A 15,225-nucleotide genomic window follows, 5' to 3' on the forward strand; every position below is an offset into this window, starting at 1 on the left:
CATACAGCTCATATGAACTCAGTGCCCGCTGGGCACTGGCCTCCTTGGAACGATGCAAGTTGGAAATGGATGCCCCATCCATTTATTATGTATCTGTATCCCTTTTATGCCCATATATGGAGTTATTTGTCAGGCATGTCCAAATATGGAGTAGGCCTATATGCAGATGTCAGAACATCATTGTGATGATGCCAAATCCCAGGCAGAGCCTTTTTTCTTTAATATCCCACGATTTTGCAACCCATTGTTTCACCCAGTGTCAATTATCTAATGTAATCCTGGTCACTACACTTCCTCTGCGCGTGGAAGGAACACGTTATTCCAGTTCCTTTGCCCTCCATCAGGCACCCCGGCTGGCCAGGGGGAGGTAGTTTAAAGACCAGGATTACTTCATGTTTTTTTGTGAGGGTACCTACCCTAGGGGACACGGGGAGAACATGCAAACTCCACACAGAAAGGCGATGTGGAACGCGCGTGTCAAATTTGAAGTCGTTGGGGTGAATGGTAAATGGTGCATTTATATAGCGCCTTTACATAGATTGTGCATCAATTCACACACACATTCATATACCGATGGCGGCGGAAACCATGCAAGACACCAACCAGGAGCAAGTTGGGGTTCAGTGTCTTGCTCAAGGACACTTCGACACGAACTCTGGGGGAGCCCGGGTTCGAACAGGCAACCATGCGTTTACCATCCAGCCACTCTACCCCTGAGCCACCGCCACCTCCCCCACACCTCCCCACAGTTCTCGAGATATGTGGATTACAGGCGCAAGTACACACGTACACACACACAGAGACGTGGTGCATTTATATTAGGATGTAATGTTGTCAAGCATTCTCAACCAACCAACAACCAACAGCTGCTTACTCCACTGCAGCCATCGGGCGTCACGTCAACCGTCACCACAGGCGATGTTCCCGTTTTAATCAATGAAGGGTGCTCCACTCCACTGCCGACGTTGCGATGCGGTCGATGGCTGTAATTCGCCCCGGTACATGTTTTGACACCGCGAGACAGAACGCAACGCGAAGCAACAAAGTCAGTGGAGCTTCGGCGTATTATTCTAGAGCTCTCTAATAGGCTCTATGCACACAGAATAACTCTTCCTACTTCCTACTACTTCATATTGTTGTTCCATTTAGTGTACAGTGGTTCTCAAACCTTTTCATTTCAAGGACCCCCATAACTCTGAGAGTGCCCAAAAAATGCCCAAATAGCCAAAATCTCAGAGTTAACACCACAAAGTTCACCGTCCTTTCAATTAGTAACACCCAGCGCCCAGGACCAAGTTTTATCAAAAAGACAAAGTTTATTGATATCAAAGCCGATCGCATCGCTCCACAGCCTAGGAGTCACAGCCACAGCCTAGGAGCCACAGCCGTCACCGAAAATGTCCCCCCCCCCCCCCCGTTTTGCCGACGAAACCGATAATCTTAAAACGTTAATAACTCTTGATCTAAATCATCCCGTCCTGAGTGTTTTGGCTACTTTTAGCTGCTACAGCCACATCCGGGATAACATCCGGTCCATCTGTAAAAGTGCTCCGCTACTATAATTCGCCGGGCGCTATGATTTAATGGATTAAATAACCCCGGGCAATCGGAGTGTTAACAAAAAATATGGGTTTCACTGGCGGTTTTGGAATAATGAATTAAAGTTAATGTATTCATTTGTTTCTCCCCCTCTCTCTCTCTCCCTCGGACTGAACTGAATGAATAAAATAAGGAGGAAAGCTTCTTAAATGAATTAACTATAAACAAACATTGTGACAGTATCGGACTATTTGAGCTATGTTCCCCAGCCAATTGCCATTTACAAAAGCTTAGGAATTCAGATGGCCGTTAAATTGCTGTACAGTGCACTAAATAAGCATAATTGATCATGTTTGATTGATGAGGGTTGATGAATGATGATCAGCAAAACTTATACTGTATATCAGCCACTACACTCGGGCGTCTACACTTTCCCTTGCCGTCCTCTGTGATCATTAGCCTGATTTATACTTTGTCACGGGCAGCCCATCATGCTCACACCGCACCCCACAGCAACATGTGAGCTTGTAGATCTGCTTTTTTAATTTTTACATGACATTGTCGTACCAGGGAGTGTAAATTAAAGGAGCATTCAGTGATTTGGGAGATTTGGAAACCCCCCCCGGTTCGCCCCGGTAACAAGATGTGCACATGCGCGCTCTACAGTGGGGGGACACGCGACAGGCCAACAGCACACACACCACCCTCTCTATCCTGATTGGATGAAGGCTGGGCCACCTAGCCAAAAGGTTTTTTTTACCCCCAGGGGTTAACTGGGGACAGGGAGGAACTCCTTATATGGTCAGCACACTCTATAGTAGGGAGGATTATCACAACAAAACAAAAAAGAAGTGATATTTGAATTAAGTGAAATCACTGAATATACCTTTAAGCATTATGCTGCAGTGGCCCAAACTTGAGCCCTGACGTTCCATTTTTGGTCTCTTTGACTTATGACTATTAAAACTCTTTGAGAGTTTCAAGGATTTCTATATAGTTTTTAGACTTCTCTATGGCAGAATGGCGTTTTTGAATGATTTATTGAAAATTCTCTGTTGTGAATGTGTGACAACGAAAGACCTTCAGAGAAAGCTTGGCTTGTCTGCTTCCAGGAAGAAAATGAACTGAGTTGATAAAATGTTTAGTTTTTGTGTTGGAAGCCATTTAAAAGAGCCTGCATTTACACTGGGTAGTGTTTCTAGGACAACAAAAAAAGTTATGCCCGGTTGAAGTTTTATTTTCTAAATAACTTTTTTTCTGCTGGGCGTACATAGCCATGCAATATCTCATTTTAAAGGGTGAGTTGTCTAGTTCAATTAAAATAAAATAAAAAGTTTCTCACATGTACCACTGTAGATATTTTGCCATCTATAAATAGCATGGTCAGTCATGATCAATCTGACCTATCCAGCTAAAAGTCCCCCTAGCTCTGAAATGGAACATCATTCTTTTTTGGGGTAAAATTAGACATTCTAACGCACATTTTGATATATACCATGTTTACATAGTCTTACCAGTACCTTGTCTATTCATGCATGCATCTCAAAAACCTGTTGTGAAGAAACAGTTTTGATAAAAAACACATCCAAGGACATTGTTTTGATATGACTTTGTGCCCATGATATGTATCAAAATATAGACTTGAATGTATACTGTATTATAACAAAAAATTGGGTTCTTACCATCTACCGTTACAGAGTAAATCACAGTTGAAACTCGCTTAGTCAAACCATAAACCTCAGAATAGTGAACAAAATAGCCATGACAGGTCTAACTCATTGTAAAAGCGTCTTTTATTTTTTATGACTACTAACATAATACAATTATAATAAATATTACAGAAAATAAATAGGCCTACATACAAAACAGTTGTCCCCAAACTCCCCAGTGTCCCCAAACCACTGCATTCCAGTTGTTCTTGACGGTGTGTGTGTGTGTGTAGGCTAAATTTAAAAAAAACAACAACTGAAATGAATGAATGCATCCGGTTCAGTGTCGGAGAACTCCATCGCAGTCTTGACTCTTCGTCTTCATCATCATCATCATCATCATCCTCCTCCTCCTCCTCATCTGATGCCAGTTCTAAATATATAAAAATAAACATTTAGCTGTAGTCAGCCCGGCCAATAGCCAGTTGGGGGGGGGGGACGTAGGCTATCTGACATCATCGTCATCATCATCATCACACGGAGACACACTAAACAATGTAGCCTACAATCATGATTGTATACAATATACAATGAATGCGATTATCATGCAAGCTCAGACGTCAATGAAACGTCATACAGATCTTATATAATACGCTACTGTTAGCTTCACTCCCCGTCCCCCCTCCGATCCTTGTAGCAAGGTCATCATAACCACGCGTTGCTTCAGTAAACGATGCATGTTTGTTCTCCGTCTTTGTAGACAGTAAATAAAAGGAGCGAACATTACTCTAAAGATCAGATCGCCTATAAGGCACGCTACAATATAAAATACTTGTACTGCCATGCGTGCATGCCTGCTACGATACATTTGTACTGCACCAACCAACCGATCGACACCAACCCCCCCTCCAGCCATTAGCCAGCACCAATGCACCAACCCCCCCATTAGCCAGCACCTTTGGTGCTGGCTAATGGCTGGGGGCCATCGTGGTGAGTCATTCTGGCGTCATGATCTGACTAGTAGTAGTAATTATCCAAGCATCTATTTGTAGCGATCATCTTATGATTACTGATCACTATAGAAGGGCATTTTCTACAATAAGATTACCTCAAAACATTCCGGGTTGATCGTCTTCTTCAATGGTTTCCCGGTATAGCTCATCGGACGACGATGGGGAGACAATGAAAAAAGGAGGGAGGGAGCAGCGAGTCTCGCTGTAAGCACTGGACCAGGGCTACTCCGCCTGGAGAAGGCGACTGGGATCAATACTACTACCACAAAACTCGCTCAAATAAATAGTACTGCTTTCAACTTTTTCTGCTAGAAAATCGCTCGGGCGAGACGGCAAAACAATAAACTATGAAGACTCCCTCTGCCCCCACTGTTTACAGGGGGTGGGACCAGCTTCCAATGGCAACACGTACACGTGTGTCACGTGACACGGGTTTTCTGGGTAATGTAGTTGGAATATAAGCTCAGGAATTTAAACAGCGCTTCGGAGCATATTAATATGTTTAGATTAATCAAAAACTCTGAAGACGCCAATTGGCGTCATTGATCATTTACGGAATTCTGATGAAGACGCCAATTGGCGTCTTTCACCTTCTAAGGGTTAAACAGGAATGCATGTATGATAAGTAAATACCGGTACATTGTTATTGCATTTTGATGACTAAGTGGTAGCGTGCACAGTGGAACTCCATTATATTATATGTATCTGTCCGCCAAGACAACACTGTGGATCCCATGCAGGCACGTAACACATAGACATCAAAGGGGGCTTGAGCCACTGCCCTTTTACCCATCTGTACAACAACTGCCCTCTCCAGACCATTGTTAGATTATTTCTGATATACCGTTTTGTTGTATGGCCCCTTGACCTCATGGCCTCCTCATATTCTCTCATACTCTCTCCTGTGAACTCTGTTCTCGGTCAGGCTGGCTTCATTGAAGGCCAAAACTATACACCAGGACAATTAACATTTGTTTGCCAGACTGTCCGTCTGTGTTTGAGACTTGATATCCCAAAACCATATCTTGGGATAAGGATGAAGTGTCTCGAACAGACGAGAAGATTCTAGAACTCTATGCCTTCTATTCCATCCATCCAATTACCGATTGACAACACCATTGCTATCCATCATTGTTCCTACGTCATATGTGATATAAAAGCCTACTCATAACAAAATGTACATTAGGACCTCCATCATTGAACATTGACAAAGTTGTATTGTTATATGAGGCTGTGACCTGAGACTTGTGAAAGAGAAATAATTTGAATTGAGATCAAACTAAAATTACTTTGCCTTAATTTCCTTGTGTCTGCTTCATCGTTATTTCAGGTAAAACCTTTTTCATGCATTTTTACTATTCTATGTGGGAAAAACTGTCTATCCTTTTTTTATGATGTTTCAGAAACTTTTATAGAATTTATTGGTACATAAGGGAGACTTGCTCACTGGTTTTATACTATTATACTTACTAAATATATACTGATTACTTTGTCTTTAAAACAGATAATACCTTTAATGATTATCCTTCTAAATTATTAACATTTACCTCACATTGACTATATCTAAAAGTAGTTAACTTAAAGTATTCCTGTTAAGGCTAATTCTTAAACTTAACATTCTAAAAGGCTAATTCTTAAACTTAACAATCTAAAAAGGTTTAACATTATAACATTAAAGATAAAGTTAATATTCATTAGTTTTAAATGGTTTAATAACCATTTTGGTAAATTGCATTCTAAATGCCCCCTGCCTGGGTTTTATGAAGGAACACCAATTATAATATAATGACTTTAAAAGTATTTTTACATTTCCAGTTTCACTCTGATATCAAATAATTATACAACCTTTCTCATTTATCATTATTAAATTAGCCACTTCCTATCAAAATCGAGGAAGTATTACTCACTATGATAATAATTTCAACCTGTCTAGAGCAAGTGACCACTCCATCCTGTGTGACCCCATTAAGATTCACATTCCAATTATATCATTTCTATCAACCATGAATGCAACATTTACTATGGTGAAAGAAATGCAAATGCCACTCCTTTCCATGCCATACCCAAAGGCAGCATTAAGGAGAATTGCTTTTTATCGGAACTCCACTGAACTTGACTTTTGCGTTGAAATAATTTGTTCACATCATTTGCCACATCTCCAGTAGATAAAGAGTGCACGGTGGCGCTCCGATAAAAACAGTGTATGAAATATTTGGCGATGCATTTTCGGATCATTTTATAGAGGGCATGCGACATCATCATCATACCAGGAAGTTATGTGGGAACACCTACTGAGTGGGAAAAACTACTTTCAGCCCATACATCCAAGCAGAAAAGTCCTATCTGATTGCATTAAACAACGTTAAACGGTGTTAAACTCACTTTGCCACTCGATTTGCCACTTGATTTCATACCCACTTTATGCTTGCGCATACCCTCTATTCATCACACTCCCTGGTGTGGCAGAGAGACACACAAAGAATGTCTGTGCACGCTTCATGTGCATGGTACACGCACAGGACACCAAAAACACTAAATCATATCCGCTAACCACACACACCTGTGTCTCTCTGGGCACTAAACACAGAGAGACAAGAGAGAGAGAGAGAGAGAGAGAGAGAGAGAGAGAGAGAGAGAGAGAGAGAGAGAGAGAGAGAGAGAGAGAGAGAGAGAGAGAGAGAGAGAGAGAGAGAGAGAGAGAGAGACAGACACATTGTACATAGAATCTCTGTCGGGTGGAAATCTTATATGTCCAAAACGTTTCAGGATTCAAAAGTAGCAGATCTACAAGCTCAAAACTCATTGCTTTGTGCCACGTTTCGAGCTTGCAGATTGGCTACTTTTAATACTTTTGTGTGACACCGCAGTATGTATGATCAAGCAGGGCATTAATTTATGAAAAAAGACAAAAAGTTAAAATATGGAGATAAGCGGTTTCTACCCGACAACAACGATATTATAATTGGGGTGTGGCTCCGGACAGAGACTTGCGCTCCACTGAGTTGTTCTTCTCTGTAAAGCACTTTGTGGCCAATCTAATCACATTTGATATGATTTTGATCTATTAAACACAGTAGCCTACAGAAATGACTATACTGTATAATGTTTCTTGCACTGTAGCAGTAGTACAAGGAAAGGTTTATTGCACTACAACCTTTCTAACATTTTGCAGAGCTGCACAGGTGTACGTACAGTAGTCCCACTGGGGCATTGTCTAGGGGCTAAGCAACACAATGGAGAGATACAATGGATCAAAACAATGGATATAATAGATCAAAACAATGGATATAATGGATCACAACAATGGGTCTATAGAAGCTGATGGCAAAGGTTGAGTCCAGTTTACACTCCACAAACAAGCACACTGTCTGACTCAGAAGACCTTCAAGGTAACAACAATCACCCAAAAGCCCTGTCATAATTACAGACTAACCATTTCTTTACCTGAATCTGAGAATCTGATGTTACTACAGTATTTCCATAAATGAACTGTTTCAGGTGAAAAATGACATAACTCCATCCAGAGCGCACCGCACGCTCTGACCGTGCACACTGGGTCTTACGTTAAATCGCTTATTTTGATTGCTCTAAAATTATATTTTTTGTGTGGGTTATTTTATTTACAGTGCGCGACAACGGTGCACAACTACATGTTCACACACACACACACACACACACACACACACACACACACACACACACACACACACACACACACACACACACACACACACACACACACACACACACACACACACACACACACACACACACACACACACACACACACAGCTGATCTGTTCCCATGGCAACAGAGCCCAATAGATCTCAGTTATTGACTGACGATGATAATCTCTGTGGACCATTAAAGAAAATACCTACTCAAACACTTGTGCGCACGCACGCACGCACGCACGCACGCACGCACGCACGCACGCACGCACGCACGCACGCACGCACGCACACACACGCGTGTCTAGGCTTTATCTTAATTTCCTCATTGAAAAATTATTGCAATTTCATAAAATATATTTATTTTACAAGCGTGATGCATTAACAAACATGGGCGTTGTTCCAAATGATCATCTGACTCTTGTAACTTGACAAGGCCACCAGTCGGTCTGACAATAAGTCAGTCTGCAAATCAAGCCATCCACTACAATCAGACAGCACGATAATCAATCCAGTCAGCCAGCCAGCAGTATATTAATGAACTACCGTAGTCAACCAGTTCTCATAAAGATCCATACGTGTAACTGAAACAGACCCGAAAATAGACCTTTTTCCACAGCAGACAATTTGCCTGGTAAAAAAGGGTGAGGGTATTAACAGTTCATTTCTTCCTTCATTCATTTCTTCCTACTATAAATAAAAACACACCCAGGCGGCAGGTCACAATTAACCTTCAGCTGCATTAAAATTAAAATCAGCTGTCAAAATGCCTGGTTAACCGTGCATATGGACCCTACAAATAGACCAATATGGCCTGTGTTTCCTCAGACAATTTTTGCCCAAACAATCTTGACAATGTTCTGTGGCAAACGTTGGTTTCAATATATCTAACACATTGCAACATTAGATAAGACATATAGGTCTACTCTACAGTACAAGACTCAGTAGCAGCCCTGCTAGGTCGCACCTTGAGAATGTCAAGACTTTGCTATAAATGGTAAATGGTGCATTTATATAGCGCCTTTATCCAAGGCGCTTTACATAGATTGTGCATTACATTCACCCATTCACACACACATTCATACACCGATTGAGGCGGAAGCCATGCAAGGTACCAACCAGCACATCGGGAGCAATTTGGGGTTCAGTGTCTTGCCCAAGGACACTTCGACATGTAGACAGGAGGAGCCGGGATTCGAACCGCCGACCCATGGATCATTGGACCCGCTCTACCTCCTGAGCCACAGTCGCCCCCAGTGCTATAGGCTCTATAACCGCACTGATGCTAGGCAATGCTAGGCAAGGCTGAAAATCCTACAGGCTGAAATGTACCTTAGTTTTGAAATTCAGCTGATAACTTTTCTTGTGACCACCGTGCTCTGATTTTTGGTGCATTACCTGTTGAAATCACATTGTAACTAGAAAAAGTGCCCCTCGGGGCACAGGTCTCCACCAGGGCAGGTCAGGTTGTGGCCTCCTGGTGGCGCTATAATAGGCCAATGTGAAAAGGTTCGAACTGGCAACCTTACGGTTACCATCCAGACACTCTACCCCTGAGCTGAATAAGGCTGAATAAGGCTGGATAGACGTCTGTAATGAAGGCTGGATAAACGTCTGTGATGAAGGCTGGATAAACGTCTGTGATGAAGGCTGGATAAACGTCTGTGATGAAGGCTGGATAAACGTCTGTGATGAAGGCTGGATAAACGTCTGTAATGAAGGCTGGATAAACGTCTGTGATGAAGGCTGGATAAACGTCTGTGATGAAGGCTGGATAAACGTCTGTGATGAAGGCTGGATAAACGTCTGTGATGAAGGCTGGATAAACGTCTGTGATGAAGGCTGGATAAACGTCTGTGATGAAGGCTGGATAAACGTCTGTGATGAAGGCTGGATAAACGTCTGTGATGAAGGCTGGATAAACGTCTGTGATGAAGGCTGGATAAACGTCTGTGATGAAGGCTGGATAGACGTCTGTGATGAAGGCTGGATAAACGTCTGTGATGAAGGCTGGATAAACGTCTGTAATGAAGGCTGGATAAACGTCTGTGATGAAGGCTGGATAAACGTCTGTAATGAAGGCTGGATAAACGTCTGATGAAGGCTGGATAGACGTCTGTAATGAAGGCTGGATAAACGTCTGTGATGAAGGCTGGATAAACGTCTGTGATGAAGGCTGGATAAACGTCTGTGATGAAGGCTGGATAAACGTCTGATGAAGGCTGGATAAACGTCTGTAATGAAGGCTGGATAAACGTCTGTGATGAAGGCTGGATAAACGTCTGTGATGAAGGCTGGATAAACGTCTGTGATGAAGGCTGGATAAACGTCTGATGAAGGCTGGATAGCCGAAACGTCTGTCATTCCATCAAGACTGCATTCTTAGGTTTTATTTTTGCATGATGGAATGACAGACGTTTCGGCTATCCAGCCTTCATCAGTGTGGACACTGATGAATACAAACTAAAAACGCAGTCTTGGTGTGTGCGACCCATTACCTTTTATTTTTGTCTCCACCAGGCCGAAGGCATGGGGAGAGAGTATGTTTTGCACTCCGTCCGTCCGTGTGTCCGTCCTACCGTCCGTCCGTTACCAGCTAATCTCCGGCACCGTTAACCCGGTCGATGCCAAACTTTGCACACACACTCCCTGGATGCCAACGATGAACCTCTGCCCCACATTTTCCAGAACAGCCTGTTATAGCGCCACCATGAGGCAGCTTTTCACATGTTTTACCTAAAACTGCACCGATCTGCGTGAAACGTTGCATGCACACTCCCTAGAGGCCAAGGACAAACCTTTGACCTGCATTTTCCGCATCTGCCTTTTATAGCGTGTGGACACTGATGAAGGCCGGATAGCCGAAAAGTCTGTGATTCCATAAAAAATAAATTATTTTTTACAATGAAATTTTAAATTCAAAACTGAAATTCAGTTCAGATTCTGTATGAACTCAGAACTACAGTACAAGCAGATCTACAAGTTCAAAACAGCCATATTGCAACGCATTGTGAGCTTGTAGATCATGCTATTTGTGGCGAATATTTCTGGGCTTCAAGTGGGTACTACTAGTAGGCTAAATGATGCCTAGTGTGAAAATGCAAGCAGCAAGATCTCTTTGGCTCCACTCAGCAATGGACTCTCTTGGGCCAATAAAACATTTAATCCACTGCTGCTATTTTTCTGTGCATGGCTATACAGAGATCATTAATAATTTGTTCATAGCAACTATGAAACGACTTCTGGATCTGTAGCTGACCCTGCAGGGTTGGTTCAACATGCTGTTTGAATGAATCCTTTCACCCATAATATCAAAGGAAGGCTATGGATACAGCTGCCAGGTGAGGCTCTGTCCTCTATGCCATGGTGGTTTTCAACCTTTTGCATATCAAGGGCCATTATTTATGTATTTTACACAAAATGAATACAAGTAATCGTAGTCGTTTTTTTTAATTACAGGCTGTTAAACCCTAAGTAGCCTAGACCAGTCATTTTCAACAGGTCAATAAAAAAATCACACCTGTGTGAACTGAGTGGTGTAAGGTCTTATATAGACTGATCAGCTGTGGTCTGACGTAATGTCTGACGTAATGAAATCACACCCGTGTGAACTGGGTGACCATAGCAACCATGCTCATTTTATGGTACTAGATCACAAGATATGCTTTTATTGAAGGTACCAAAAACTACTACTAAATTGGGAGATACTGCCTTCAGGGTGTATGCTCCACATTTATGGAATGGTTGTCAAAACAAATTGAAGTTGAATGTTTTTATTTCGTTTACTACTTTTAAGATACTCTTAACTGACCTCACACTAGAGGAAGGCATATGCACCTGCTTTCTGTAACATTTGGTTACAAGGTTTTGTTTCTGTGTATATGTACTGTATTGTTGTACTGTGTGTCCATGTCATGTATGTAAAATGTAAATGTTCTAATTTGTATACAGGGCGCCATTGAAATAAAGGTTACAAACAAACATGCTCATTTTTTGGTACGAACAGACAGACAGACAGACACATAAACTAACAAAGCCAGTTGTAGGAGTGGTTTACACCACTCAAAAACACATGTAGACCACAAAATAAACACCTCAAAAAAATAAAAAATAAAATAAAAATGACGACACTCCAACTACAGCAACTTTACAAGAATAAATTCCACTTAACATGGCATGGTCAATTTCAGACCAGCCTACAATGAACACATGAGCCGCTCTGGATTAACCGTCTGCCTGCCGCCATTCATTAATCCCTCGATTGCGTATTGCCAAGGTTTTATCGCGCGTAACACTTACTTTGAAGATCCAAATATCCGTAATCGCATTGTTCCTGTGAAAAGCTGCTGTGTGTGGTATCATGACCGGTTGTTGTTGTCTCGCTCGGCGGTGGAAAAAGCTGACCGCGAGTATCACAGCGCCTGCTACAGGCCGTTGAAAACGCTTGTCTGGGACAAAGCGTCCTCTGCAATGTCGCTTCTGTGAGATAAAGCCGTCTGAAACCAGAGCCGGCAATGTAAGTGGATGCGCGCGCATTTTCAAAATGTCCGCGCCCATTGTGTCAGAAGCATAACAAAGCTAACTGACGGTAGATTTCGATACGATCGTATTAAAACATGCATTAATTAATACATCGCTGTTAAAACGGCTTTTCCGTTTGTGGCAGGCCACAAGATTCTACGTTTTAAAATTCCTATGTTCCCGGCAGGCCTCGTGTTAAGAGTGTCTGCTAAATGCCAAGATTGTAAATTGCAAAAGGTCTATGCATTGTTGTTAGAGCAGAGCTTGCCTGACCTAGTCTCTATTCTCAATGTGTTCCCCAAAAACATTAGGGGGGGGAGTCTGGGGACTCACTCGATATAATGGCCACCACTTGCACTTGGTGATGATGATTGGTCCATATTTTTGGCCTTCAGAACACAATGCCCATTACAACTATTACAGGTTGGTCAACACGTCACACAGCACACATCCACTGGTGGAAAGAAAGTACATTTACTTAACCCATTTTGACCTGAGATCAGATTCTAAAAATGTCTTCTACATCCTGACAGTTTTCTGAAAAAGCTATGTTTCTATGTCCGTGGTTCTTAGATTTTTCAAAAATAGCAGACCTACAAGTTCATAGCGTGCCACTCGGTGAGCTTGTAGATCTGCTATTTTTCAATGGCTAAAGCATAACATAATGCTAACACCAAAAGGGGTTAAAGTACCACTTCACCACTATTCAACCTATCTTCATATAATAGGTCCTCTCTAATATTCATGATAAAATGGCACAATGTTTTTCTACTCAGTCTGTGTCTCATAGGCGGGCTGTGGGCAGTTCAGAAACCCGTCCACCAGTGACATCATCGTTAGACAGATTTTTTTTTACAAAAACGTTTAGATTTGTATTATCGATGGCTTCTATTTTGGCATTGCAACTTTTCAGGACTAGAAAGCCTGCAGTTTCTATTAGCTTGGATTCCCCATCGATGATGTCACTGGTGGACGGGTTTCTGAACTGCCCTCAGCCGAGACAGACTGAGTAGAAAGAAATGGTGCCATTTTATCATGATTATTAGTGAGGAGTGGACCTATTATAATGAAGATAGGTTGAAAAGTGGTGAAGTGGTCCTTTAAGTACTGTACAATGTTTTGGAATTTGTAGGCCTACTTTACTTGAGCGTTTCCAATTTCCAATACTTATACGACTAATCCACTACATCTCGGATCCAAATGGTATACTTTTACTCCACCACACTTATTTGAAAACTTGAGTTACTTATTATACTTCAGCCCTATGCACATTCCGGCCATTTGAAAATAGCAGATCTACAATGTGAGCTTGTAAGAATCAAAAGATTTTAGACATTTGAAAACTTCTGAAATGGGACATTCTGCATAATGGAGTTTTACTTTTGTGCTTATATTTTGATACCAAATACTTTTGTACTTTTACTCAAGTAAATTTAGATTTTTTTTGTCTTACTTGCAACAGATTATTTCCATATTGCAGTATTGATACATTTGAGTACTTTTGTTCCCCTCCCACCAGTGGCACTGCTTACAGGTTGGTTAACACACAGTACACATATGCAGTAGCGGTCAGTCACATAATACAGTATGTATCTTACCAGTGGCAGCCAACGAACACTGCATTAACAGCAGGAGGATGCCAGTGGTTAGGAGACACCTGGCCAGCATCGAGTCCATCAGCGCCCGTGTCTTCCTTCCCACGACCACGGTCCCCGCGGCATCATCTCTCCATCCCGTTTTGTTGATCCCTTCCTCGCCAACAGTCCTCCAACAAGCACCGGGGCCGCCGCTGCTGCTGCTGAAGTCGCGCGCACATTTGGAAGCCATTTGGTCAACCAATTAATTAATCCAAGAAACAAATTCATCTAACGCTTTTGTTTGTCGTTGTGCGAACGGCATCTGATGATGATCATCGACCTGCCCCAGGTGTAGACACGCGACAGTCTCTCCATGAGCCTAGCCAAAGGAGGCTCAGAGAGAGAGAGAGAGAAAGGCAAAAAACCGATGCCGTTTGTGTGTGCGCCCCGCGTGTGCGCGTGTCAAGTCCCCCTAATGCGACTACAATAAGGCGCTCTCCATTTCCCACTTGGTGCTGAAAAAGCCGCGTTTGTCAATTACCTTGAACAAAAGCCCCCCCACCCCCGCCCCCAAAGCGCTGCCTGGAACATCCACGGATCGCCCGGTCAGTTATTCCTGCATCCTCAAACGCCTTTCTGGCGGAAAACTGGTGTTTTAAATCATGATATCGCCCTCTCTTGTTATTTACCGTCAACCCCCCCGTTCTATCGTTAGGAGGCAAATATCAAGTCTGTGTGACGCCAGCACTGCCTTGATGTAAATGTTTTATTTAGCAAATCAAGTCACAGGAACTAGGCGTCCTCTGGTGGGTGCATATGGCAGAACGGGCCGATATTTTGAAGCCATTTGGTCAACAGCAAATGTAAACAGTAGTAGGCCTAAATATAAACTCGTAAATAATATCCGCACACCCAGAGAATGTAGGCAGATCAGTTAATGTAATGAGTTTAATACCTTTACTCAGTTACAATACTGACGTGTTTAAATAACTTGTTCTTGTAAGAGCTGTTCAATTAATTCATGCAATTGAGTTATGGTACAGTGACACACTTGGCAAGCAGGAGCTTTTTTACATTTTCATAGAGAAGTGTTCTTCCCCCTGTGGTTGTATTGCACGGACATGAGCCCTAGCTGAGCTCCGAACACGTGCAAATGCTAAATATAAGGTGCTTACCCTGATGCCCCAAAATGTTAGAGGTGCGATTAAGTCCGTCATTTTCAATACATTCGTGTTTTAATTCCGTTTGTGGCCG

General features: G+C 42.4%; 1 protein-coding gene across 4 annotated transcripts in view; it reads right to left on the minus strand.

Annotated features, from left to right (window-relative positions):
- The window catches only part of kiaa1549la (KIAA1549-like a), a 154,632-nt gene extending 139,407 nt beyond the window's left edge, over positions 1-15,225 (minus strand). For 3 of the 4 annotated variants that reach the window (XM_079500652.1, XM_079500651.1, XM_079500650.1), the window contains exon 1: positions 13,993-14,347. In XM_079500652.1, coding sequence (XP_079356778.1) covers positions 13,993-14,221 — 229 coding nt within the window. In that variant the 5' untranslated portion in view covers positions 14,222-14,347. Of the gene's footprint in view, positions 1-13,992; positions 14,348-15,146 lie in introns of those variants that run through there. The other variant, XM_079500653.1, reaches the window with a different exon arrangement.

The sequence above is a fragment of the Electrona antarctica genome (assembly GCF_951216825.1).
Source record: "Electrona antarctica genome assembly, chromosome: 5".
Classification (NCBI taxonomy): domain Eukaryota; kingdom Metazoa; phylum Chordata; class Actinopteri; order Myctophiformes; family Myctophidae; genus Electrona; species Electrona antarctica.